This window comes from Oryza sativa, chromosome 2 (genome assembly GCF_034140825.1).
Source record: "Oryza sativa Japonica Group chromosome 2, ASM3414082v1".
Lineage (NCBI taxonomy): Eukaryota > Viridiplantae > Streptophyta > Magnoliopsida > Poales > Poaceae > Oryza > Oryza sativa.
This window is the reverse complement of record NC_089036.1, coordinates 29705918-29733777: the sequence shown is the minus strand read 5'-3', so window position 1 is coordinate 29733777 and position 27860 is coordinate 29705918. Positions and strand designations below refer to the sequence as shown.

General features: G+C 44.9%; 4 protein-coding genes across 4 annotated transcripts; all 4 read left to right on the top strand.

Annotated features, from left to right (window-relative positions):
- The first annotated feature begins 486 nt into the window (after positions 1–486).
- Positions 487–4189, top strand: LOC4330470 (dof zinc finger protein DOF3.1). Its single transcript, XM_015767794.3, has 2 exons — positions 487–1094; positions 2979–4189. Exons 1-2 carry the CDS (start codon positions 1041–1043, stop codon positions 3855–3857), a joined length of 933 nt encoding a protein of 310 aa, XP_015623280.1. The 5' UTR covers positions 487–1040; the 3' UTR covers positions 3858–4189.
- Positions 4190–8055: 3866 nt separating this feature from the next.
- Positions 8056–12287, top strand: LOC4330469 (monodehydroascorbate reductase (NADH)). The gene is made up of 7 exons (NM_001416844.1): positions 8056–8352; positions 8942–8993; positions 9651–9731; positions 10005–10123; positions 10249–10468; positions 10602–10720; positions 11353–12287. The coding sequence occupies exons 1-7, from the start codon at positions 8230–8232 to the stop codon at positions 12067–12069; spliced, it is 1431 nt and encodes a 476-aa protein (NP_001403773.1). The 5' UTR covers positions 8056–8229; the 3' UTR covers positions 12070–12287.
- A 552-nt stretch (positions 12288–12839) lies between these two features.
- LOC4330468 (monodehydroascorbate reductase (NADH)) lies at positions 12840–15585 on the top strand. Its single transcript, NM_001417116.1, has 7 exons — positions 12840–13295; positions 13414–13465; positions 13564–13644; positions 13901–14019; positions 14198–14417; positions 14509–14624; positions 14712–15585. Exons 1-7 carry the CDS (start codon positions 13170–13172, stop codon positions 15435–15437), a joined length of 1440 nt encoding a protein of 479 aa, NP_001404045.1. The 5' UTR covers positions 12840–13169; the 3' UTR covers positions 15438–15585.
- Positions 15586–15925: 340 nt separating this feature from the next.
- LOC4330467 (putative aminoacrylate hydrolase RutD) lies at positions 15926–18377 on the top strand. The gene is made up of 4 exons (NM_001416845.1): positions 15926–16718; positions 17155–17244; positions 17685–17752; positions 17880–18377. Exons 1-4 carry the CDS (start codon positions 16011–16013, stop codon positions 18031–18033), a joined length of 1020 nt encoding a protein of 339 aa, NP_001403774.1. The 5' UTR covers positions 15926–16010; the 3' UTR covers positions 18034–18377.
- The last annotated feature ends 9483 nt before the right edge of the window (positions 18378–27860 follow it).

The following is a 27860-nucleotide window of genomic DNA, read 5'->3' as shown; positions in this document are numbered from 1 at the left end:
CGGCGCTGCTCCAGCTAGCACCCAGCAGCCATAAACTTGGACCACCGCCCGGCACGCAGCCGCGGCCGGCCGGTCGGTCGGCCAGCCAGCCAGCCAGCCAAAGCATCGGTCACGCACGCGTATACTACTCCCTACCTCGCGCGCGGTTGCAACACCAGTCACACCACTCACCACCACTGGATGCATACGTAGGCCAACGGCCGGCCGGCCGCCTCGGGGTGCGAGAGCCGCGCGAGCCAGCCGCGCGCGTGGGCCTCACACCCGTCTCGCGGACTGGGAAGCCGACGAGCTAAGCTACGTCGCGCGCGCGCGTTAGCTAGGCAGGGGCCGTGGCCGATCAGCCTCAACCGCGCCGCGTCCCCACGCAGATTTCTTCGTCTTCTCATACGGTGGGGGATGCGTATGCCCGACAGTGTGGGCCAGCCCAGCTGCCGTGACACCACCACCAGCAGTCGATATGTATAGGCCAAGCGCCCGGCACGCTGCGAGGACGGACGAGCAGTGAACTGGTGGTCTCTCTCTCCATCTCTCTCTTCCGCCTTTGGCCATGCAGCTTTCCCTCCCCTTCTTATTCACATCTCCCTCGTTCACATCTCCCACCACCACCACCGAGTCGATCACCAACAACCCCCACACCACATCGACTGATTAGCTAGTTAGCTCCTCTTCTCTTCCCCTCCTACCTCCACTCCTACTCCATTATCCAGCAGTTCGATCGATCCATGGCTATCTAGCTTCTGATCTTGATCCCTTTCTTCTTCTCATCGTCCTTGTTTGTTCTTATTCCTAGCTACTTAGCTAGATCTATCGATCAGTTCAGACCTCTTAATTCCTGTCCTGATCAATCACGTTCTGTCTGTATCCTTTGATTCGTCGACAATCCTAGTACTTCATGGAGCAGTGTTAGTTAGCTAGCAAAAGTAGTACTTTCATCAGGAGTGTCTATCGGCAAATAGCTAGGTTTTCTGGCTTAACACGTACTTTCATTAATTTGGAAGAACAGCAAGACAAAGAAACTGATTAAGATCAGCGAGTAATCGATGATGGCAGGAGCTCCCCCGATGCATATCTGCATGGACTCCGACTGGCTCAAGGTACGCATGCATATATACCACGATGATCTCGCAAACACTTAATTTTGCATCTGATGCAATCTCGCGTGCATGTGCTAGAATAGCTAGCTGCAAAATTCTTGTGCATATGTATTTATTGGCTGCCTCTCCATGTCCTTAAAAAGAAAGGTTTAATTGCATTTGCTTTCTGATCTTGTTAGGATTTTTACTTGCTCGGATGCGTTGGTATGTTGCTGGTTAATTTGCAACGACGTAAATCCATATCCATGACCATGCATGCCTATAGCTATTCCGTAGGAGAAAAACTTTTAATTAATTGATCAAATGCTACTGTGTTAGATCGATGCGCAGAACAGGAATTAAGAAAAAAAAAGGAACCGATCAAGATTTAGATCTGCAGCGCTAACTCCTAGCTCATTTGATACAGATGATTAACTAGGCTGATCTTTAAGCATACCCCAATATTCCATTTGAATTTTGATAAATCGATCATAATACAAAACTTGTGAAAAATTAACAGATTTCTGGTGTTATTTTCTGTATATATGAAGGGCACGGTATATGGAATTAAACATCTTGTAAAAAATGGCTGTTTCGATCAGGGTAGCTAACTTTGTTCATTCGTTCCACACGTGTTGTTTGACTGTTTTATATCCGTTGTTTTAACGAATTATATTTACTCGACGGCCTTGTTTTGTGTTTCCATTCCTTTTCTTTTGTTCCACAAAGATGATACAACCAATCTGGCATCTTTTCCCTTGAGTTAAAACTTAAAACACTGTTGGCTGTCAATTCAATTTTGTTGCTTAATTTAATTTGGAACACTTCATGATCAATCTATGTAATATGCAAATAATACTCTTGAATATAAATGCGTCCATAGATACATCCATAACAAATCTATTGCATGCATAAAACTCCAGATGAAAAAAAAACTAGCAAAATAATAGTGGAAAATCTAGAGTATATGTGCCAACTGACATTGATATCCATTTCGAGAAACTGTGGAAAGTGTCTGACCTGAAAGATTCTGGCACTCTGCAAGCAAAAGCAACAACATTGGCTAAAAGAGATTCAAACAAGTACGGTTTGATCATATATGATCTGTTAAATTTTACTTTAACTTTAGAACATGGCTAAGCTAGCTTCATGCATGACTGCATCGATCTATTCAACAGCTATAAATCCGAGGAACAAACTAAACAGAAATAATAAGGTAGCATGCGCGAATGTACAAGAAGAGATCTATGTTAATCACTATTTATTATAAACAGAGATTTAACTTTACCGTGCAAGGTCTATTAGTACTGTACATAAGCACTGTTGCTGAAGAACTAATTTAATTAAGCTCAAACGCATGCATGCTACTGTTGTTGGGAGTATCTCACCATGCATCAAGTGTACATGTATAAACCATATCAAATTCATGGAACATGATTAAGAGATCAAGACAAGTACATTTGGGCCCTATCATCAATGCAAAAATAACATATATTTGTTGTAACTTTAGCACGTGATGTAAAGAAGAACAGCAGGTAGCTAAAACTACTAGCTGAGCAACAGACCCAAGTGAGATCGATGCGAGTGCAAAAGTACGGTCTCTGCCCTAGGATCGAGCCCAGATCTAAGCTTTAATCCAAACTTGATGCCTCCATCATAAGCTATATCCATCTTTGCAGTTTGTACTTTGTGCTGGTCTTGTAGCTCACAGAGTGAGAAACCCTAGACATCATCCACCACCATGCATTCATGCATGGGACCAGCCCACGACGACGACGAAACCCTTTCGCGCATTCCGAGGCTTCCATTCTCTCTGTCAGACTTTGTCACCGCTGATGATTACCGATCACGTTCTCTGATGGATAGGTGACATGGTGTGGTGTGCTTGTTTTGCTTTGCTTTCAGGGCATCGTCCCCGAGGAGCACGGGATGGGGTCGTCGTCGCCGTCGGCGGAGCTGATCGCGTGCCCGCGGGCGCCGATGCAGGCGGCGGCGGCGGCGGCCGACCGCCGGCTTCGCCCCCAGCACGACCAGCCGCTCAAGTGCCCGCGGTGCGAGTCGACGCACACCAAGTTCTGCTACTACAATAACTACAGCCTCTCGCAGCCGCGCTACTTCTGCAAGACGTGCCGCCGCTACTGGACCAAGGGCGGCTCGCTCCGGAACGTCCCCGTCGGCGGCGGCTGCCGCAAGAACAAGCGCGCGCCGCCCAAGAAGGCCGCCGCCCACGCCCAGCCCGCGGTGGCGGTGGCGGCGGCGCTGCAAGGCCGCCACATGGAGACCGGACTCCACCTGTCCTTCTCCGGGATGCAGCATCATCTTGCGCCGCCGCCGCCGGCGGCGGCCACCGCGGCCGACCCGCTCTGCAGCCTTGGACTATTTGACTGGAAGCAGTACGACCCCGTCTTCGCCGGCTCCGGTGGCGGCGGCTCCCCCGTGGCGGCGCTGGAGAGCGCTGGTGGCTCGGAGGCGCAGTTCATGGGTGCTGGCATGATGGGCATTGGCGGCGGCGGCGTCGCGGAGTACCATGCGCTGAGCGCGCTCCGGTTCGCGGCAGGGCTCGGCGATCACCTGGCGCTGCCGTTCGGCGCGGTGCGGGCGGAGCACGACGCCGTCGAGGTGAAGCCGGTGGCGGCGGAGAGGCTGCTGTCGCTCGAGTGGTGCGGCGAGGCGAGCCGCACGGCGGCGCCGGAGAGCTCCATTAGCTCGCTGGGCGGGCTGGGACTGTGGAGCGGCATGATCGGCGGCGGGCACCATCACCATGGCTCCTCCGCTGCCATCTGAGGCGAAGCAAGCTAGCATGCATGCAATGCGAAGGACACGTGATCGAACGCCGCGAGCCGCTGCAATCTGTGCAAGAAGGAAAGGATTAGCGGTTTGCTAATAGCATTAACAAAGTATGACTACGTAGAATTGTTTGGCTTTAATTTCTTTGCTGCTGTTTTCCATCTTCTCATGCATGGTAATCTCCTACTTATTTTCGTCGTTTTGTCTTTGTATTTCCCAACTATTCCAAGTCCTGGTGATGTTCTGCTGTTGTTCCAGCTCATGCATATTGTCGTGCATGGTTCTGTTAAACACGATGCTGGCTTGCTAGAGATTATAAGTTTGTTCTACACATGTGGTCATATTCATAAATGTTTTATCTAGGTTGAGTAGGAAATTAAGGGGAAAAAGATCACGCATGGCAGAAGAAAGAACTATGTAGTATCTGGCATAGGCATAGACAAATGGTTCAATGCGAGATTATTTTTTTCTCTTAGCAAATGTTTTCTAGCTAGCCTCAACGCTAGCTTTACAGTAACAGTAGCAAAAAGGACTGTTCTACCAGATTGACACGATGCAACATGCTGATGAACTCTGCTACCATATAACTAAAAAGTCAGGTGTTCTATCTTGAGGGGATGTCCCTCGTTTTTTTGGAGGGGATGTCCCTCGTTTTTTTCTCATGTCACCTAAATATTTGTTAATATAAAATATATCACTTCAAAAACATACAAGTTCGAATTTAATTTCTACAAATTATAACAAATATAACTATGACTATACACTATAACTTTTTTCAGTTTAGTTTGTTTCTTTTGTTGTAACTTATAGAAGTCAAATTTGGGTTTGCATATTTTTAAGGTGATACAATTCATATTAATCTATATTGTGAAAAAAAGGTATATTTTTTTTTTGACTATTTAGGTGACATGCAAGAAACGAGATTACATTCCCTAGAAATTGATTTATAAGTCAGTAGTTCAGTACTCCCTTGCCAACGCAAAAAATGACTCTCGTGAAGACCAGCTATATTACATCATGAGAAAATTATGCAAAATACGGTAGTTCCTTGAAACATCAGAGAACTGAACACAGCATATATGGGCAGACAAGAAAGATGACTAGAGAGGCCCACTATTCTGGTTACTTGGTCGGTCGGTGGTCGAAGACTTACCTTGAATACTGCAGAAGCACAAAAGTCCCCTTGCCCTGTGGATTTCCGTGGCTTTTGCTTCAGTTCATAAGTTTTCATACCGAAAATATTTTGCTTTTAGTCTGGAGTACCTGCAAATTATATATTGTAGCATGTAAATTGAAGCGATCAATATCTGAAGCACCTCATATATATGGTGGTATGGGTCAATATGTACAACCGTACAGGTACAGGGATACAGGCCTACGGCGCTTACCAGATAGTTGAACCATAGTATATACACACATATCAAAATGGCGATCCTAAACTTCTTGCCGTGTGTTTTGTAGGTTGGATTCAAGGGGCAGCAGTTTTTTGGCGGCATATATATGCACAACAATATGCTGGTTGGTCTCTGATGTATGATAAAGTGTCACTTGGGATAGTTCAAGGCATACTGAAATCTTTTAACTCAATAGGACAAAAAAGACATCCTGAAGCCTGAAAATATACGTAGAGAAAAATCAGTTAAAATAACATCTATGAAATTCAAGCTTTATACGATACAGAGCATTGCATGAACAATGCCAACCAGATATACGTAGAGAAAAATCAGTTAAAATAACATCTATGAAATTCAAGCTTTATACGATACAGAGCATTGCGTGAACAATGCCAACCAGATGACATTACTAAAGCTCCAAAAGACAACGACGTATTTCGCTTGAGTTGGCAATATTTGCTATAGGATAATATAGTGCTGATGGATTACACAATGACTAAAAGGTTATGGGATGATCTATAGAAAAGTTGGTATTATTGCATCATGTTATTCTTTTTTAGGAAAAGCATCATATATTTCTTGACTGCACTTATCAGATGTGCAAATAATGCAACGCCAGGGATGTAGACTGATGTCAGTACCTATTAATTGCAACCTGCTGATCAAATACATGAAAAATTCAAGAGAACCACTATTTTGCAACTGTACTAGGGCATGTGGCATTTCCCTACACGAAAAAAAAATCAATCAGATTTTCACTAGAAGGGCAATATCAACTGCTTAATTTGCATACGCAGGTGCTGAGAACAAAATAGTACTAATAACAGTGCTAAATTTGCCTGCGATTGGCTACTGGCAAGCTAGACAACTCTGCCATATCGGCTCTTGCAGTTGCAGCTCACCAGCCCGCAAAGGAGATTAACGGTGACAGTCTGATGCGCTCCGCATTTGGCATGACACCGTAAATATATTTGAGACCTCAAACTTGAGGCATATGCTTTGAAACAACGCAACCTCCTTCCTGGAGGATGACAGAGTTGCTGCATGCTGATAGCCTTGCTGGAAATTTCAAGGCAGCAGCTACGTGCCCAAAGCCATCAATCCCATAATCATGTCATGTCCCTGCACTTTGGCGTACGTATGCACGAGGGGAGTCGGGCGGCCGGAGCGCAGGCACGAACTGGCGGCGCGGCTGTGGGAGATGAGGGGAGCATGGCGCACGTGCTGAGCAGCGCGCAGGGGCAGGCGTCTCGGCCCGCGCAGAAAAGCGCATTGGGGAGAGCCACGGGGGTAAGGTTACCACACGACGACGCGGACGGCTAGGCGGTGGGAGGGGTGGAGGCGGCACGAGCGGAGGAGGCAGGACACGGAGATTGGACAGCGCGGGCGAGAGCAGTGGAGGCTTCTGTGGCGGTTTCTAGAATCTTCTGGAGCGGCCGGCGATCTTGCCCTCGACTGCGAGCCGCGTCGAGCGATCCGGCGAACCGCGATTGGGCCGTCCTGGCATCCGTGTTATGGGCCGTCATCTTCCTAAGAGATTCGGCACAGCCCAGAGTACCAAAGCCATTTATAACCTTGCTCCTTCCTGTTAAAAAAAAGGTTTGGCTTTTGAGATAAAAATTGGCCAAAACTTTAAAAATCCGATCATCTAATTAGAAGTACACACATGGATAATCAATTACATCGATATTTTATCTTTTTTTTGTGTGTATGATTGTATATCTCAATTATTTGTATGGATTAAAATTTTGAAACTACTCATTCATACTCCACCCTTTTTCATGTTTTAAGAAGCTTATTATAAAGAGATCTAGCAACTCCTAGTTTTATTAAACCTAACACTAGATATATTTTGATAATATGTTTATTTGGTATAAATAATGTTGCTATGTTTTCTTTTTCAAAATATGGTTGAAAAAATGAAAGCGTCTTATAATAATATGAAATGGAGAGAGCCGATAAACGTTCGAAAAGAGATAAGAGAGAATAATTCCACCTCACAATATGTGTGGAATCATTCTGGCGGTCAATGAGGATCCAACCGAGCATCTCCTCGATGCAATACCTTTGCAACCTACGACCACCAAGTTGGCTCCCAGTCAAGTACTTTCAGATTTTCTACCTTCTATACTTCTAGGGGTTGTGGAATCATCGGTATGATATCGTGTTCCGCAATCAGCCATAAAATGTAACTAGGCTACTCTCCAAGTGTGTCCAAACCGTAACTCTTTGGGCCAATCACCTCAAATGTGATGTTAGGATAGTAGAATCCTGAAATAAAAAAAAATTCTCTCCTTGCTTCGCTCTAATGTAAACCGATGGTTTTTTTTACCTTTAACACTTTATTTTTGAAAATTCGGGTGGGTAAGCTGGTGACTAGTATAAAAGACAATATGCATGAAATAAATCTCTCTAATCTCTCATCTTGAGAATAAACGAATAAACCAAACGTTGTGGTTCAATTTGATGCTGGATCTGTGCATTCCTGTTACACGCTTTATTAATTATTATATAAAAAAGTAAATGTTTTTAGAGCTTTTTATTGGGAAAAAAATTCAACCAACCGTTATCTCCAATCCAAACAAGTTTTACTTCAATCTTCTTCTTGCTTCTTCCACGCCCCAACACAGAAAATATAACAAATAAAAAATAAAAATAAAAACTCTTCCTTCCACATATTCTTCATCCACAAAAACAAAATCCCAAACTAAAATACTCCAAGAAATCCCGCCCTCCACACCACACGAGATCGCTCGCGAGGGGATAGCAACAAACTACTAGACTGGGCCCCGCAGGCAGGCAGGCAGGGGAACGCAAGGCATATCGTCGTCAATTCGTCATCTTCCCCAATCCAACCCAACCCCCCCTGAACTGCACGGCTCGCAATCGCAAGCCGAAAAGAGGTCAGCGAGCTGCGTATCAGCGTATGGCCCGCATCTGAGGGGAGAGGAGGAGGAGGAGGAGGAGGAGGAGGGATGGGGCGGGCGTTCGTGCACGTGATCCTCGGCGGCGGCGTGGCCGCCGGCTACGCGGCGCTCGAGTTCGCCCGCCGCGGCGGCTACTCCCGCGGCGAGCTCTGCATCATCTCCGAAGAGACGGTATATTACGACGCCTCCTTTTGCTGCTGCTTCCCCTGAGTCTAATACCTCTCCCTCGAAAAAAAAGAGAAAAAACTTGTGTTTTGACCGCCTGAGTAGATACTAGTAGTAGAACTGTTGCTTCTAGCAATGTTTCGGATTGCTTGGTCCGTTTTTGTTTAGTTGGATATGCTAGGAAAGAGTTGCTTGGGTTGCCGCTCGAGTTGTGCAAATAAAAAAAAAGTTATCTTTTTACGAGGAGAGGAAACGATTTCACATTTTATCATTCTGGCCTTCAGATTCACAGTGAATGAACAATAGATATAAAGATCATCAATCCTTGCTTGGATATGAACTAAAGAATGCGTGAATACTGCAAAAATAACTGAAAGGAAGTTTCGTCCCTGAAGATGTGTGTCAGCTGAATTTTGGGACACAGACCAAGGGAACAAAAGAATGTTTATGTTCATGTGGACCTATTTTTAGAGAATAGGGATGTGATTCTTTTCTTGCAAAACATAATTCAGAATTATTGCTCAGCTGAATGCTCTATGATTCTGCTGTGGATGCATGCACATGTGGTGATATTTTCTTTTTGTATGCTTGCCAGGTTGCTCCTTATGAACGTCCGGCACTAAGCAAAGGCTATTTACTCCCAGAAGGTGCATCCACACACTTCTTATAGCTGAGCATTCCGCTGGAACACCATGTGTGTAGTCTGAAATTCTGCATAATTATATAAGCAGAATAGTCCAATGATATATGCTACATGTTCTGTTGGAACTATGGATTATTTGTCTTCCATGGTTCTATCCATCTTCAAAACCACAGCAGGGAAACACACATGTCCTGTTTGCTCTATATGTTTTTGGTTTACCCATATAGGACCACTATCTTCAACAGTCTGTTCACTTTTCCCTTTTCTTAACAGACCTATGTGAACTCTGAGAAAAGTGTACCATAGAAGCCTATTTGAGGTTTACAATGCAAGGTTGCATGATAAAAATAAATTGAACTGGCAGAATTGAGTGTCAAAAAATAGACAATATGATCTTTGCTTCAATTTACAGTTGGTAAGTACTTCTAGCAGATGAAAAAATAGTTGACAGATGTCTCTAAATAGAGAAAATTCCTTGTATACCCATGAAAAAATAACCTTGTTTTCATTTCCAAAATATCTTAGCATGTATTGATTCTTCATGCTACTGGTTCAACTATGCTTGAACGCTTCTGCTTACCAAGGTGTCTACAGATATCCCATGTGTGATGCTCAGATTGTTAATCTTGCTAACTGTTATTAATCCCTGTGCTATTTACAGGTGCCGCTCGTCTTCCAGGATTTCATACCTGCGTTGGTGCCAATGATGAATTACTGACGGCAAAATGGTACAAAGAAAATGGTAGGTTTTTTAAAAAGATTTTTTTTTACTGGTTTACCTTTCATCTTATGTAGTATTAGTTACTGCTGAATGATACAGTTTGGTTTCCATGTAAACATCGAACCTGTTAAAGGTCTGGGCCGTCTTGGTTTGAGGAGCAACTTACTAAATGAACTATCTATATGATCTTTTATCTGTTCTTTTATCAAGTTATGAAGATAATTTTACATCTGCTTGCTTCATGTCTTTAGTGTGCATATACGTATTCTACCTACTAATTGTGAACTTGACTAGGTATTGAACTTGTTCTTGGAACAAAAGTGATAACCGCTGATGTAAGGATGAAGACATTGCTTACAGCCACTGGAGAAACTATCAGCTATAAGAATCTTATCATTGCGACCGGTGCTCGGGTATTGAATCTATTTACACTTATTTTAGCCCATCTTGTCTTGCTTTCAATCACTGTGAACAAAAATCTAGCATGTTGTATTTGATTCATTTTGCCTGCTTATATTGTATTTCTGTACATACGTAGGCTTTGAAGCTGGAAGAGTTTGGAATCAGTGGATCAGATGCTTCGAACATATGTTATTTGCGCAATCTTGATGATGCGGATAAGTTAGTGAATGTGATGAAATCATGTCCTGGTGGAAATGCTGTCGTCATTGGTGGTGGCTATATAGGAATGGAGTGCGCAGCAGCATTGGTTACTAATAGGATAAAAGTAACCATGGTCTTCCCTGAAAGCCACTGCAGTAAGTAGTAGATGCTATATCACTTAAAACTGTCTGAACTCTGAACTAGTATTTGTGTTATCCAGAATCCCCGAGATATGATGTAAAGATTTCTCATAGTCATTTAAATCTGATCATGGCATGTTTTCTGCAGTGGCCCGTCTATTTACACCAAAAATTGCAGAATATTATGAGAACTATTACACTTCAAAAGGTGTTACCTTTGTCAAAGGAACTGTGCTTACATCCTTTGAAAAAGATTCGACAGGGAAGGTGAGTTTCTGTCCCAACACAAGTTTGGACTCCTTGCAGTATAACAAGTACTTTGTATAACAAGTACTCCCTCTGATTTCCAAATGCAAATCGTTATATAACTTTGAGGTGCTTATCCAACTTTTTTATTGTATTTATTGTTGCTTAGGCCTCAGTATTGACTTAGATTTGGCTGGAACTGTTCTATATGTGATGGGTATAGTTAGGCTAGGTTTTCGTATCTTGCCTTTGATTGGAGGCAAGGTAATCCTGAGAAAATTTGTTTGATTTTTCAATGACATGATGTGACAGCGATGAGTATGACGAGCTTAGCTTCAAAAAATACCCATTGTTTCCTTTTGGTATTGAGTTGAATGTGTCCAAATTAAAATCAACGCCAACCTCTTTTGGCTCTAACTCTGAAGTTTTCTTTGGATATTTAAGGAGGCATCGGGAGGTACCACACTCTTTTGTCTTAATTTTCAGGACTTCCTAGTCCTAGTGCCTCAACACAACACCCTCTCCTCAAGGATTGTAAAAAAATGCTCATTTTTTAAGTCTAAATCTGTTTGATGAAATTGAATCGTCTACTGATATAAAAGACTTAAAGCTACAATGACAGTTGAAATAAGAATGTTACTGTGTATACACAGGTGACTTCAGTAATCCTGAAAGATGGTAAACACCTTCCTGCCGATATGGTTGTGGTTGGTATTGGCATCCGTGCAAGCACTGGTCTTTTTGAAGGTCAGCTGTTGATGGAGCAAGGTGGGATAAAGGTAAACGGACAAATGTTAACAAGCGATGGTTCTGTATATGCCGTTGGCGATGTTGCTGCCTTCCCTATCAAGCTCTTTGATGGTGTTATACGACGGCTTGAGCATGTTGACTCAGCTCGCAGAACAGCGAGACATGCTGTTGCAGCCATCCTGGAGCCTTCAAAAACTAAGGACATCGATTACCTGCCATTCTTCTACTCCAGGGTCTTCACATTATCCTGGCAATTCTATGGGAACAATACCGGAGAAGTGGTTCACTTTGGAGACTTCACAAACAGCAGCCCAAGGTTTGGTGCCTATTGGGTTGATAAAAGCCGGATTAGGGGTGCATTTCTTGAAGGTGGAAGTCGAGAAGAATACGAGGCGATATCGAATGTTGTTCGGCGTAAAGCTAAGGTTATAAACATTGCTGAACTTGAAAAGCAAGGTCTGATGTTTGCCATTCAAGAAAGCCAGAAGGACTTGCCTGATGGTGGGCTTGCTCTTGGTGAAAAGCCTACATATGTATGGCATGCAACGGCTGGTGTCATTGCAGCTGCGTCCATTGCTGCATTTGGTTATTGGTACGGCAGGAAACGCCGTAGGTGGTGAAAAATCTGGGAGCGACTCATTCCTTTTGCAAATTCATCGTCTCCTGTGCCTACATAACTGATGGACTAAAGTTACTCAGAGAAAAGTCCTGTATAACCTGTATCAGAGAAAAAAATCATGTACAATCTGTATGAAAGTATCATCTTTGTACCAAATGTAAACAAATACACAGATCCCATAATATATATTGTTTAATGAAATGGTATGCTGTTATGAAATCTGGAGGACCTCTTCTTTTTCCTACTGCCTGTTGGCCTCTCTACCTTTTTCAGTCAAAAAAAAAATGAAATTGAGTTTATGACAATTATTCGAGAGAGAGAAAAAAATGAATGGATTAAATATTAGAAAGTTGACAATATTTCAAAAGGTTCTATAAGAAAAGTTGAAGAAAGCTTTGACAAAAATCCCACCGTTTAGAACTTGGAAAGCTTGCTACCACCCACGGTAATCTGGTGGCCATAATCAGAAAAGAACGAGCAAGTGTTTGCTACGTATTATTTTCTGGATCATCTAAGTTTACTAAACCTTCAGGGTTCATGCAAATCAATTCTTAGCATCTCTAATCAACAGGTCTCTGAGTTCAAGCAGATGCTCCTGTCAGCAGCAGCCAGAAAAAAAAATTACAAGAGAGTATTGCAACTTGCAGGAGGAGACCAACTATGGCGATCTTTACCTTCAGGTCTGAGTTCAAGCAGATGCTCCTGTCAGCAGCAGCCAGAACAAAATTTAAGAGAGAATTGCAATTTGCAAGAGCATCGAGACCAAAATGGCGATCTTTACCTTGATCGAGAAGGATTCCCTTCTCCCTCGAATCAAATGCGCCGGCCCATCCATGCGCAGTCATTTCTTGATGGCGAGGGAAAGAAGATAACATGGCATCGCCATGGACGACCGGGCCCCGCTGAGTGAACAGCGGAGGCGAGCAAGGCATCGTTCCCGCTGCCGCCATTTTCTCCTCCGCGCAAGCCAAGAACCGGATCGGCGGGGGCCACCATGGCACGATCTGGTCGGATACTTAAGCCCATCAATGGAGGAGGAGAGCCGCCGCCGGCAGCGAGGGAAGCAGAGGCAGGTAGAGACGGTGATCACCGGTTCATCGGATGGGCCGCGCGTTCGAGTACGTGATCCTGGGCGGCGGCGTGGCCGCCGGCTACGCGGCGCTCGAGTTCGTCCGCCGCAACGGCGGCGCATCCAGCCAGGAGCTCTGCATCATCTCCGACGAGCACGTACGTTTTCTTCTCCTGATTTGCATACTACTCCGTATGATTTAATTTATTGTACAGCAAAATCCTAATCAAAATCATGTTCCACTTTTCTTTCTTTCCCCCCCTCTACTATTAACAGTTTGCTCCTTATGAGCGTCCTGCATTAAGCAAAGGCTATTTGCTCCCACAAGGTACCGACATTTTCATGATCTTTGAATGTGCAATTCTGCATGTCGTTTGTCATTTATTTGCTTCAAACTGTTTATAATTTTACTCCTTTTATCCTCAGACGCGCCGCGTCTACCGGCATTTCATACTTGCGTTGGTTCTAAGGATGAGTTACTTACCGAAGAATGGTACAACGAACACGGTAGGCTCCTCTGAATGTTTGATGCTGCATTGTTTAGTTCAGAATGTCGTTTCTGTCTAGATTTACATTTTACATTGAGCCATATCATTTGATACTATCAAACCGATCAGACTAAGTCGAGCGACCGACTGAGAATATAGATGGATCGGTAAATGTGATATTTTTGCCTCTTCTTTGATCTAGCAATCAAGTCAATCGTATTCACTAGTTTATGTTCAGCACTGATAATCCTGTCTATGATCTTTCACTTGACTAGGCATTGTACTTGTTCTTGGAACGAGGGTGATTTCTGCTGATGTGCGGCAGAAGACATTGCTTACATCCAGTGGGGAAACCATCAGCTATAAAACTCTTATCGTTGCCACGGGTGCTCGGGTATGCACCCAAAAAAAAAAACATAAAAAAAAAATCTGGTTCATCCTGTCCATCTTCAGTTCTGATTTCTGAACGAACTTATCATTCTTGGATTCTCCAGTATCTTGAGTTTTACTGGAACACTCAATCTAATAGATATATTTCTTGACAAATTTGATCTGGTTCTCTGTTGACGTAGGCCGTGAAGCTGGAAGAATTTGGAGTGAGCGGTTCAGATGCGAGGAACGTCTGCTATCTGCGCAATGTGGAGGATGCAGACAAATTAGTCGGTGTAATGAGATCATGTCCCGGTGGAAATGCCGTTGTCGTCGGTGGTGGATACATAGGAATGGAATGTGCAGCGGCATTGGTCACAAACAACATAAAAGTTACCATGGTCTTCCCTAAAAAACACTGCAGTAAGTATCTGATTGAATTCGGTATACATTTTATTTTTGTGGGGATCTCGATATGAATATAAATGATGTGTGTTTTGTGTTCTGAATGCAGTGGGTCGTCTTTTTACACCGAAAATTGCTGAGTTTTATGAGAGCTATTACGCTTCAAGAGGAGTTACTTTCGTCAAAGAAGCTGCGGTTACTTCCATGCAGATATCAGCTGGAAAGGTTTGTATCCGTTTCATATAAGTTTGTTTGAAATTCAGAATGCTACTACCAGTATTGAACTGAACATGTATGAGTGATTTTGAACAGGTGACTGCAGTGAACTTGGGAAACGGTAGGCGGCTTCCTGCCGACATGGTCGTCGTCGGCGTCGGCGCCCGCGCGAACACCGGGCTGTTCGACGGCCAGCTGGTCATGGAGAACGGCGGGATCAAGGTGAACGGACGGATGCAGGCGAGCGACGCCTCGGTGTACGCCGTGGGCGACGTGGCCGCGTTCCCCGTCAAGCTGTTCGGCGGCGACGTCCGCCGGCTGGAGCACGTCGACTGCGCGCGCCGGACCGCGCGGCACGCCGTCGCGGCGATGCTGGAGGGCACCGGATCGGTGGGGCACATCGACTACCTGCCATTCTTCTACTCCAGGGTCTTCTCGCTGTCGTGGCAGTTCTACGGCGACAACGCCGGGGAAGCCGTGCACTTCGGGGACCTCGCGCCGCCCGGCGACGGCGACGGCGCCGCCCCCAAGTTCGGCGCGTACTGGGTCCGCGACGGCCGCGTCGCCGGCGCGTTCCTCGAGGGCGGGAGCCGGCAGGAGTACGAGGCCGTGGCGGCCGCCGTCCGCCGCGGGGCCGCGGTGGCCGACGTCGCGGAGCTCGAGAGGCGAGGCCTCGCGTTCGCCACCCAGGCCACCGGCGGCGGTGGCAAGCCCACCTGCGCATGGCACGCCACGGTGGGCGTCGCCGCGGCCGTGTCCATCGCCGCCTTCGCCTGCTGGTACGGCTGGCAGGCGCCGTACGTGCTCAAGCGAGACTTCTGAAAAATCTGTACCACCTAAACAATTTCCTCCCATGTACTATCAACCATGAAACGCTGAAACTTGTTCAAACCCAACGCAAAATCTGTCCAAATCAATCCACGCATCGATTGTACTATTGTTCAGTGTAAAAGATGATTGTTTCGTTGTACTTTCTGCTCCCAGTTGAGGATTTGCCATGGTCGTACTACGTGCGATGCGTGTGAAACCGCGAAAGAATGGACTTTTGTCGTGCAGCCGGCCGGGGTCAGGGTATGCTGGTCGGTTAGTTGCACCAATCCAAGCTACCGCGACTTATTCCGGTAGATCGCTGAACCCGCCTGCTGCTCCCGCGCAATCCTCTCTCGCTGCCGGTGGGGCCCTCCGCCACCCAAACCCCACCTGCCCGTCTCCATCGCCGGCCGTTACACCTCCTGTAGCTAGCTGTAGGCACCTCAGCTTCCGGTGACCCTTGCTCCTCTATTAATACAAGCCCAGCTCGAAGTCTTGGAGCAGCTGCATGCACAAGTGCAAGTGAGAGTGACAAAAAAGTGCAGTAGTGTGCTGTCTGCTGTGCAATCGAGCGAGAGGCAAACGATGGTGAACTTCGTGGAGGCGCAGAAGCCGCTGCTGAAGCGGCTGATGAGGATGGCGGGGCTCCGGCCGGTGGACGTCGAGATCGAGCCGGGCACCACCATGCACATCTGGGTGCCCAAGCACCATGTCAGCAAGAAGACCGGCACGATCAGGCCGGTCGTCGAGCACGGCGGCGTCGATGGCGACGGCGAGAAGGCCGGGGCGGCGAAGAGGAAGAAGAGCGCCGCCGAGTCGAGGCCCAACGTGGTGCTCGTCCACGGCTTCGCCGCCGAGGGAATCGTCACGTGGCAGTTCAACTTCGGCGTGCTCGTGTCGCGGTACAACCTCTACATCCCCGACCTGCTCTTCTTCGGCAAGTCGGCCACGGCCAGCGCCGACCGGTCGCCGGAGCTCCAGGCGCGGTGCGTGGCGGCGGCGCTCGCGCGGCTCGGCGTGGCGCGGTGCGACGTGGTCGGGTTCAGCTACGGCGGCATGGTGGCGTTCAAGCTGGCGGAGACGCGGCCCGACCTGGTGCGGTCGCTGGCCGTGTCCGGGTCGGTGGTGGCCATGACGGACGCGGTGAACAGCGCCACCATGACACGCCTCGGCGCCACCTCGTCCGCCGAGCTGCTCATGCCGGAGACGCTCAAGGGCCTCAAGCAGCTGCTTTCCATCTCCATGTACAAGAAGATGTGGTTCCCGGACAGGTTCTACAAGGACTATCTCAAGGTAAATTTAAGCATGCCCCTGCTATCATTTGCCATATTTCTAATTTACTTGCTTGATAGAAAAAAAATCTTATCTTAAAATTGTATTCATCCCTTTTTCCATCCCTTCCAAAATATAATGATTTCTGGGAGTTTTAGCATGAACTAATTAAGATTGGCAGAGAAATGGTTACACTCGATTAAGATGACTAAGTATATGCAGAAATTAAACTAGAGATGTTATTATTGGTTGAGATAAGAAAGTGAGTGTACAAAATATTTATATTATGTTATAAATTTTGAATTTTAAAAGTATTTTAGAACGGATGGAGCCTGGATGGAGCAGTACAGTGGAGTACTCATGATTGGACTAGTGTTCAGGTGTTAGTTTGTGTATGTTTTAAATTTGGTTGGTTAATAACATGTTTTTTTTTTTGGCTTGGTTTGGTGATGAGTAGGCGATGTTCAACAACAGGAAGGAGAGGATGGAGCTGCTTCAAGGCCTCATAACCAGCAACATGGATGCCAAGATCCCTACTTTCCAGCAGGTACAGAAAATAACCTTTGTTAAATCAAACAACCCACATCTACTCATTTTTTGTTCACCAACCTTGTGATACACTAATAGCAGTAGATACGAAATTAGCACACCTGAATCTAAAACAATTGACTAGTAAGAGTTGACTGACAAATGCAAACATCTATTCACCAAACCTTTGATATCTACTGGTCATGGTAGATATGCGGATATGAAACTGGCACGCCTGAACCTAAAACTGTTGACTAGTGAGACTGTGAGAGTAGACCATCAGAAATGCAAATATAGATGACAACATCATCACATCTTAGGGCCCAAAAATGAGTTCAACCTAAGTTTGACGGCCCATAACAACCAGCTCAACTATGGACGGCCCATGAGTTGTTGATTAGCTGACAATGATCTATTTTGGGCCACCTGCTTTGACAAGTTGCTCCACTCCTGCTGCAGAAAATAATGCTGATCTGGGGCGAGGAGGACAAGATCTTCGACATAGAGCTCGCCAAGAAAATGAAAGAGTAAGCACCACTTCTCTCTCATTCAGCACCGGTTTCTCCCTTTTTTTTCAGAGATCAACACGGCGCATGATGACTGAAAGTCTGAAACCTGACGATATCTGTGCGAATCGTGCGTGCATGTGTGCAGGCAGCTGGGCGACGGGTGCTTCCTTCACGGCATCCCCAAGGCCGGCCATCTGCTGCACGTCGAGCGGCCGTGCGCGTACAACCGCCAGCTCCAGAGGTTCCTCTCGTACGTCAACTCGGAGGAGAAGGAGGCAGCCGGTGGTGGCGCCAACTGAACTTTGATCCGTTCCAAGGCGTTACTGGGCTATACATTGGTGGTTTTTGTTGTATAATACTCCTGCTTCTGCTGTTCTTGATGTTTGTTTCTTGAAAGCAAGTGCCAAGTGGTGTTGTGTTGGGGTTGGCCTAGCTGTATGTGGTGGTAGTGAGTAGGACTAGTACTACAAAAGTAAGTAGGCCTCGTGTTGTCTCGTTCGTTCAGTCATTCGTTTGGATTCTTTGCAAACTCCGTGAGATTTATCGTATACGAACACCTGTAATCCGCCATCACGTCATAAGGAAAAAAAATGTACTACATCCCGTACCACGTTGCTGTCGAATAAAATTCAGAGTTCCGGTTTTTTGCAGCACGTACAGGCCGGCGGCGCCCGGTTGGATGGATGGAGCGCTGAGCCATGAAGGATTAGGGGCATCCGATGTTGTTGGTGGTGGCCTAGATCGAGAGAGCCAGAGCCGAACCCGCGCCCGGTCGCGGGGCAAGTTTTCCACCCACATCACCATTTGTACGCTAGCTGTCCCCGTCGCGTCCCGGAGCCCGGCCTGGTGAGGCGCACTTGGCACACATTTCGCCCCGCCGCGCGCGCGCGGAGCATCGTAGTAAGGAGGAGTGTGGTGTGGCCGGCCGGGGGCCGGCCCGACACGTCTCGTGATCCGCATTGCCGAAGGCCGCGTGGTGCCGGAGGGAAACCCAGCAGTTCGTCCTCGATGATGTACCGCGAAAAAAGCAAGTACGCGCGTCCGTCCCGCTCCTCCCGTCCCCGCAGGCCGATCGAGTCAAACGCGCGCACGACGGATGACGCGCACGCGACAGCCTCATCACAGTCGGGGCGCGGGCGCCGCGGCTGGACCACGGGCGCGCGCTGGTGGTGGTGGTGGCCGGTGGCGGAGGAGGCAGGCGTACTACTCATATCTTCATGGCATCATACGACGCCCCTACCACCAAATAAGCACTCCTCGTCGCACACGACGCAAACTCTTTCCGACCCCCTTACCCCAAGACCGATGACCCCATGTGTGCGCGCGTACGCGATCGCGGCGCGCGACGTGATTAATGTAGGCCGCTGGCCCGCTGCTGCGTGAGCCCGGCGTCGTCCGCGTATTGGCCCTCGTGGGTCATGGCATGGGCGGGGTACGCTTCGGCGGGATCGTCGCGTCGCGGGTGCGCAGGAGGCCGGGCGGGGGACCGCGCGCGCGGCGGTGGCACAGCAGCAGGCGCAGGCTGCAGGGGAGAGCGCGTCACGACGCGACCGGGGCATATTTGGGCCGCTCGCGCGCGGGTTAAGCTGGTCGGATTAATTCAAGTGAGACTCTAGCTGTACGAGAGAGAGACGGGGGTACTCGTATCGTACGCTCCATGTCCACAGACAGTCGTGGGAGGCTGGAGCTACAGTTATTGTTATTTTTTTTGAAACTCTACCGTTATTAATTGGAGCGTATCAGTACGTGTGTACACATGCATGCAAGATGTGTATCCTGTGTATGTAGCCATGTACTGTACTTTTCAGTGAGCAGACAGACTGCATTTCTCTGTTCTCTCATGTTTTTGTCACCTAGAATCAGGATCTCGAACATGCCAAACAAACGCTTACAAAAATACACCATATATTCTAAAATGTAAGAGATTTTATGTTTGTTTTAAGTTAAACTATTCTCGAGTTAACCAAATTTATAAAATAAAATGATATACTTATGACATCAAATGAGCATCATTAGATCATTATGAAATATAATTTTTATAGCTTACTTATTTGATGTGATAGATATTAATACTTTTATGTATAAAATTTGATCAAATTTTAAATAGTCTGACTTAGAACAAAACACGGAATCCTTATATTTTAAGATGGGTAGAGTAATTATATTGGTGTAAGTGTAAACTACGAATTGTGTTGTATTCGGTAAGTGTTTTGTTTCCTTAGCTAAGTTAGCAAAACACTTGTATATAGTTAAGTATGCCTTTAATTAGTCAAACAAAACGGCATGACATGAGATAAACACGCTTGATTGTTGACATCAGTAATCCAAGTGCATAGCATGTAGCTATAACATATATAAAAGATGGACAACTAGCGCTTTCAGCTAGCAAGCACCCCTAGAGCATGCTTACTTGGATTACCTTTATTATCAAGATCTTTAGGTGCTGATAGATCAGCATTGCTTTCTTCCTTTCCAAACTAATCACCTAGGATACCTAGCTATTCTTCAAAGCCAAGCATTACTTGTCTGCGCGTCTAGTGTTGAAAAGGGGAAAGCTAAACTACCACACCACACTCCAACAAAGGAGAGGGTGCAATGGCGCAGCTTGCCTTCCAAAATAGGTTCAGCAATGCAATGCTACATGTGCCATGCACAACACATGAGCATGGCCAGAGGGGGTTTAAGTGGTGACCTTCTTTACTGCCGGGTGAGAGACCCTGTTGCCAATTGCTGCCTGTCCTTAATATTCCTCTCCTGCCTCAATTATTTCACCCTGCTTGTACTAGTAATGTGATGAAGAAACTTAGGATGTACTGGCTAGTAGGTTGTTGGTTGGTGAGGGTGCGAGACACTCAGGCTATGTATGCAACATGAGACTGGGCTGTGATGATCCTAATGGTTTTTCAAGGGTGTCTTTTCGACAAAAGGCGCTTTCCAAATTGTTAAGAGACGAAGATGATTATTAGACGACATATGGGGGTAAATAGATAATTACTAGTCAAGATTAATTAAGTAGGACCTTCAAAATTTATGTTTAATTGATATATATGTAATTACAAAAGATAATGGTCAAAGAAACGATGGGTAATATAAATATCCAGAATGACACATATAACGATAGTTGAACTGGTTAGGTTCCTTGTGGTGGAACCGGCTCACTCGGATTCAAATCCTAGATTCGACGTGAGCGCTCGTATTTATGGCTAATTATTCTTTCAGTTATAGGCATCGTACCCGTCGACAGCGAGACGTCCATGGTGACTTCATCAATCTAAAAATATACCGGCTCAGTGTTCTGGAGGGGTAGGGTGTGCGTTCATAGGTTTAACATGAAGTACGTAGTACTCAAGAAGCTGTAGCTTGGAGTATAATATATTTTTTTAAAGACAATGTAGAATTCCATGAAATGCCCATGGAGTTCCAGTAGCTGATCGAAAAGGGGCATTGGAAGAACATATGCTGCAAATCTTCTACAAGTTGGGAAGGACAGAGCACACAACACAGATCACAATTTGGAGGTGTACAATGTTTATGATGAAGCATAAATTTAGTATTTAGCCTATTCATCAGGAGCAGCCAACCAAAAACTTTCACTTTTGAAGTAACTTTACTATTCCAAAGCCATATATATTGTTGGGGAGGTTGCAAAGTGCAAAAAATTAAGGCATAGAATTTCTGAGAACTATATTTCAAGGTTCCCTAAATAAAAGTCCAAATGTCCTTTTCTTGCTCCAAATTAAAATGTTGCAACTGAGCCTGAAGTACCTGGAACTCTTGCAAGGCTTCTTGAGATAAAGGTAAATAGAAATTGTCTTCCAAAGGAGCTGAGAGTGATTGCTTGACAAAAGAATTAGGACTCAGGACAAAGGAAAAGAGCCTAGGCATCATAAATGATAAAGGAGGTCCATCTTGCCATACATCATACCAAAAAGAACAAGAAACTCCATCACCCACATTACATCTAGCAATGCCAGTAAACAAGTTCATCAGGCTGCAAACATATATCCTTCCACCAAAAGGATCCCTTCAGATTTAACAAATGTGGTACTCTGTTACCATAATAAGAAGACCAAATGAGGTTCACCCAAGGTAAGTTTCTCCTATTATTGTATTTGGGATAATGATATCTTAAATAAAAATAACAGTGTCTGTTAATTATACATGAGTCAACCACTTGTAACTTATGTAGCTAGGTGGCGGCCTCTATATCGTCCCGAAAATCATGTGAGATGCACAAAACCATCCCAATTTAAGTTTCTTATGTGTCATTTAATGAAAACTGTTTGTTAGTTTTGTATAAGAATACATCACTCATTTATACCAGCGTTTCCTCAGTTGTTCGCGGTTTATAACATACGGAAATAAGATATTTACACCGACGAAAAGACAATTGCTCATGAGCATTCCTTAATTTTCCTAGACAGTTCGTAAGCCTAAGGCGACTCCAAGTTTCACCATAGGCGGCTGCACATTTTAGCTGCACGTGAAAAATAGCATGATATCTGTATTAATCATTTTTATAGGAGTCTCGATCATGTTCATCTTCTTTATTTTTTCACTATAAAACCACACACCATAATCTCAAATTATCGATACAATTAAACCATACACCATGTGTAGTCATATACTAAGAAAAAAAATATAAACAATCATGTTGAGTCTAAGATTTAAACTCGAGTAGTTAGATTCTATTATTGGCTGGAACTCCAACTAGTTAAGATATATTCTCAATTCGCTTATGACATGTATGATTTCTTCTACGCATATCTTTCCTCTCAAAATATATATGTCATTTCACAACGAATTATCTCCACCGGATTCCTCCGAAACAAAGAAACGAAGATATCAACAGTGTCGATACACAGAGAGAGAGAGAGAGAGACATACCGCCGTATCAACATTCTGTTTGCGTACGTGGGTAGAGCATCCAGTGCACAGATGGCCGTGATATTTTCCTCTGCTGCCTCAGCCGGGCCAACTACTAAAGCAACGTGTTTGATCTACAAGAAGAAGTGAGTTCGTGGATGAGCTATGGCTACCTCAGCTGCTTATCGTATAGAATCGGATTCTCTCACGTCTATTCATCTTTGGATCCGTATGCAAAGACATGCTGCCTTTTATAAGGGAGTATAAATAACTAGTGGAAAAGGATTTAGACGTGGAGAGAATTTTCCTAGAAGCATGTTTGACAAATGAGTACTGGCCGAGATATACACCGTCGCTTTACATGATGAGTTGATCACATGATGTGATTGGTCAATTGAAGAAAAAGAACGAGATAACTTTGAAGTTCACCGGCCTCATTATCTTCTTTTTTCCAACTAACAAAATACTGATACTTTATTATAGGTAAAATACCCATACTTGTTTGAATATATATTATTTACTTGATTCAAACAAATATTAAACTATTTCATAATATCATAAAATATATCATGACTAATTTATAAAACATGTAGAAATCGTGATGGGCTGATGACAGAACCACCACCATCACTATTATCTTTTATAGTATTCTCTCCGTCCCAAAATATAAGAACGTAGGATCGGATTGGATATTTTCTAGTACTACGAATCTAGACATGTAGTCTGTCCAGATTCGTAGCACTAGAAAATGTCTTATCCCATCCTAGATACTTATATTTTGGGACAGAGAGAGTAGTATATTTTTCAATTACACGATAAACATACATGCAGTTAACTTACTGTAGATGCACACCACACACTTGAGAGTGTGTCACCTTTTTTTTTAACGAAACGGCGAGCCGCTATTTTTATGGAATAGAGAATGAGTAAAACTGTAAGTGTATAAAGTGAAGACCAAAGATAAATGTTGATCTGCTTAACTTCTATGGTAATCACACTCATGTAATAAAATTTGTGTACATCATGGTTTACATCCTAATGATAGAGCCATGCATTTATGAGTTCATCACTGCACAGTCCATCCTTCCCGGTATGACCACTATTTGGACCTACGGTTAGCATCAGCTCTAGCAGACATGGTAAAAAAAAATGAGGAGCAAATGGACACCAAGAGGGTGCATCCCCAACCTATACCTAGCTTAGGACCAATGTTCTCAAAAAAAAAAAAAAGAAGAAGCTTAGGACCAATGTATAAATGATCTCTTCTTCCTTGCTTCCCAGTGCTATCTCTGTATCTCAGGAATACGGTCTGACCTCTCTTCTCGAATTATCAGCTAATCAGGGTGCATGAGTACGAAAGTTTTGGTACCATAACAAGTTAGTTTTGCATTATTAAAATATGTCACTATATTCTTTTTACCAGCTTTTGTGTGAATTAGTCGGGGCATGAATGAATGGAAAGTACGTGCCTATCGCTCCTGAACCCAGCCAACAGAATATTATATGGAAAATTTGCAGCCCACTTGGGGTGCATATTGTAGGTTTGCTAGGGCCTACGCGAAGACTATGAAATTAACTTAACTGTAGCGCACATATTATCGTACGTGCAATGACGTGCATTATCTGCTTAATTATGAGGTTGAAATGAAACTTTTTAATAATAAAAATAATTTACATCTTCGGTCTCTATTAACTGACATGTGATGAATAAGTTAAAAATAAATATATAAAAATACTCGAGGTTATAGGACGAACCCTTATATATGTCACTCCTTATGAATATCTAACTAAATAATTTAAAGCACGTAGAATCTATAAAAATATTTTTTAAGGAACTAAGCCATTTAAAATGAAACAAAAGATTAATATTTACCGAATCTAAGAGTGTAACTTCACTGCGCATAGTGTCATGTTCTTCTTCTTTGAAAGCATCAATGACTAAAAATAGATGTAAAATGTAACGATACTTATGAACAATTTTTACCTACTTTTATTGACGGATCTAGAAAGAAATAGCAGGTGGGGTTGAATAAACTATAAAAACTTAAACCTCCCTTTCCTATATATGTATAGCAAATAATTTTAGAGAGAGTTCAGCGGGGGCTCCGATCTTTCTAGCACCGGTAGTGGGGGCTCGAGTCCCCTTATCCCCTATTATATGGTAGATTCGTTCCTACGTACTTTATCGCATTATTACCTAGATTGTTTGCTTTACGTATTTAAAAATATGTTTTCTTAGAAAAACTTTTAGTATGCCACATTATTTAGACCATTTGTTGTAGTTTATCAACCAAGTTTATTGCTAAAAGAACATTTAATATATCCCTACCATATCAAATAGATAATCATCCTAGTAATTAATAGAAATGTAAGTACTCGTATAATTAATTACTAGGTACACTTCAATTTTCCATCTACTTTTATTATGTGAGGCGTGTGCTTACCTTGCTGGTCCAAGTGTACCGTGTACGTGCACGGTCCACCCCCAACAAGCTGGCTGACGCCTGCGTCGTGTTGACCAACACGCGCAGAACAGCGGCGGCACAGGGGATCCCCAGCAGCTGCTGTGCCACGGATTCCAACGTGCGGTTCCCTGCCACGTGGACCGCGGAGGCGCCACATTTTGGGGGCGAGTGTTAGCCCGGCGAGTACGTACTGTACGCTTTTGTTTAATGCGTGTTAAGTCGCGCTAAATTCAATCATAACGCGATTATGACGCCAATAATTGGGTGTATGTGGCAGGGGTCAAAGCCAAGCATGATCGTGTGAATTGACTTCTGGTTCGCTTGATTTCGGTTTGTTTTTTTTTTAACTTTTGACCATTGTATAATTGAAATATTACTGGTACGGTGTGTTAAATAATGCCTCGTCTTGCCATGGTCTTGAGATGGTATATTTGAAAGACTATTTATTGTGGAGTGGATTTTTTTTGAGGGTGGGAGGGGTGGGTGGGTGGGTGGGGGTGGGGGTTATGAAGATAGAAGTAGGAGTAGCAGGCTATACTCTTGATGATTAATTCCTTTTACGCTATCAACAACTACAAAATTAGCATATAACTAATAACAGGACACGAAGTAAGTGTACCTTAATTGAATAGGTTTCTTATGGTGGAACCAGTCCACTTGGATTCAAATCTTATATTTTACACGGGTGCTCATATTTACGACTAATTATTCTTTTACTGGTAGACAACGTACCCGTTAACAACAACCTTTTCACATGGGAGATGGGAGTCAATATATAGGACCATGTCCTTACACCAATGAAAACAACAAACTCTAACCGAATCCACAAAAATATTTGTTATTACGAATTTCTCCTTATATCCACCAAATGTAATAAAGTTTCTATTTATAAAGACCAAATATCGTTAATGAGCCGTTGTTAATCGTAGCAATGATGTTTGCCTTACCACCTTTTTATCACTTCTATGTTAGAGTCCTGCATGAGCTCTTAAAAGAGATCTATACAAAATTATTTAGAGATTATGCCATACAACATTTAAGAGAACAAAGGTTCTAACCATTAGCCTCAGAAAAAAAATGTTTTTATTACTATTCTTTTCTTTATCCAACCCTCATGCAACCAAGTTTCTATTTTATAAAGGCTAAGCATCGTTGTTGAGTTCTTGTTAATCATAGTAACGATGTTTTATCTCATCTCTCTTTCGTTTCACCAAATATTTATAATTAGCAAAACTAAGAACCACCCCAATTAATAACTGTTATACATACACTGGTGGAGAAGTGATTTTTAGTCCCGGTTCGTAACCCCCCTATAGTCCCGGTTTTCAAACCGGGACTACCAATCCGGGACTAAAGATCGCTATCTTTAGTCCCGGGTGAAAAAACCGGGACTAAAGATCGATCTTTAGTCCCGGTTGATGACACCAACCGGGACTAAAGATTTAGTCCCGGTTGGTGTCATCAACCGGGACTAAAGAGAGGGTAGCGGCAGTCCATCAGCTAGTCCTTTTTTCTTTTTTATTTTCTCCCGAATCGAGTGGTATGCATATCATCAAATCAAACCCCAAATCCACATCACAACTCCACAGCACGATTCACAGATTCACCACAAATTCATTCACAAATATCCATTCACATATTCATTCACAACATCACAAATATATTCACAATATTGATTCAAAGGTTCATTGACAACATCGAGTCACATACTCATTCACAACATCACAGATTCATTCACAATATCGATTCATAGATTCATTCACAGATCAAAACATCCAAACCACAAATTAAAAAAAATCAAAAAAAATCGACTCACCGGCCGGCCTCCCATCCCGCCGCCGGCCGGCCACCCATCTCGCCGCTTCCCCTCCGGCCGGATCTGGGGGAGGGGAGGGCGAGGCCGCCGGCGACCGGCCTCCATCCCGCCGGCCCGCGCCGGGCCGCCGCCGGCCGTCCTCCATCCCGCCGCTTCCCCTCTGGCCGGATCTGGAGGAGGGGAGGGCGAGGCTGCCGGCGACCGGCCTCCATCCCGCCGGCCCACGCCGGGCCGCCGCCGCCCGTCCTCCATCCCGCTGGCCCGCGCCCGGCCGCAATCCCGCCGCCGCCAGCCCCAGCCCGCACCTGGCTGCCGCCAGCCCGCGCCCGGCCGCCTCCATCCCGCCACCGCCGGCCGGCCGCTGCTAGCCCGCGCCCATCCCCCATCCCGCCGCCGTCGGCTGCCTCTGCAAGAGGAAGAGGGGGAGGGGAGGAGGAGAGGGGGTGAGAGAAGAGGAAGGGGAGAGGATGAAGATAAGGAAGGAGAAGAAAAAGAGATAAGGATGGGCTACGCATGCGCTTGTGCGTGGGCTGGTGCATACGCTTTATTCCCGGTTGATATTATCAACCGGGAGTAAAGATCATCTTTAGTCCCGGTTGGTGTTACCAACTGGGACTAAAGATCCCAGGGATCTTTACTCCCGGTTGATAATATCAACTGGGACTAAAGATAGGATCTTTAGTCCCGGTTGGTGTTACCAACCGGGACTAAAGATATCGGGGGGCCTGACAAGGCCTGACAGATTTAGAACCGGGACTAAAGATCATTTTTAGTCCCGGTTGGTAACACCAACCGAGACTAAAGATCAAATATGCCCGCTGTAGCCACCAACCGAGACTAAAGATCATCTTTAGTCCCGGTTTTTAGTGGAACCGAGACTATTGTGGATTTCGGGCGACCGACCAAAGATGGTTTCTCCACCAGTGATACCAATTCACAATTACCCTATAGCTAGAACAGTATGGTTTCTACACATGCA

Coding starts and splice junctions, on each gene's coding strand:
- LOC4330470 (XM_015767794.3), top strand. CDS start 1,041: ATGATGGCAGGAGCTCCCCCGATGCATATCTGCATGGACTCCGACTGG. Junction 1,095..2,978: donor TGGACTCCGACTGGCTCAAG/GTACGCATGCAT, acceptor CTTTGCTTTCAG/GGCATCGTCCCCGAGGAGCA.
- LOC4330469 (NM_001416844.1), top strand. CDS start 8,230: ATGGGGCGGGCGTTCGTGCACGTGATCCTCGGCGGCGGCGTGGCCGCC. Junction 9,732..10,004: donor AAAATGGTACAAAGAAAATG/GTAGGTTTTTTA, acceptor GAACTTGACTAG/GTATTGAACTTGTTCTTGGA. Junction 10,124..10,248: donor TCATTGCGACCGGTGCTCGG/GTATTGAATCTA, acceptor GTACATACGTAG/GCTTTGAAGCTGGAAGAGTT.
- LOC4330468 (NM_001417116.1), top strand. CDS start 13,170: ATGGGCCGCGCGTTCGAGTACGTGATCCTGGGCGGCGGCGTGGCCGCC. Junction 13,466..13,563: donor AGGCTATTTGCTCCCACAAG/GTACCGACATTT, acceptor TTTTATCCTCAG/ACGCGCCGCGTCTACCGGCA. Junction 13,645..13,900: donor AGAATGGTACAACGAACACG/GTAGGCTCCTCT, acceptor TCACTTGACTAG/GCATTGTACTTGTTCTTGGA.
- LOC4330467 (NM_001416845.1), top strand. CDS start 16,011: ATGGTGAACTTCGTGGAGGCGCAGAAGCCGCTGCTGAAGCGGCTGATG. Junction 17,245..17,684: donor AGATCCCTACTTTCCAGCAG/GTACAGAAAATA, acceptor CTCCTGCTGCAG/AAAATAATGCTGATCTGGGG. Junction 17,753..17,879: donor CTCGCCAAGAAAATGAAAGA/GTAAGCACCACT, acceptor GCATGTGTGCAG/GCAGCTGGGCGACGGGTGCT.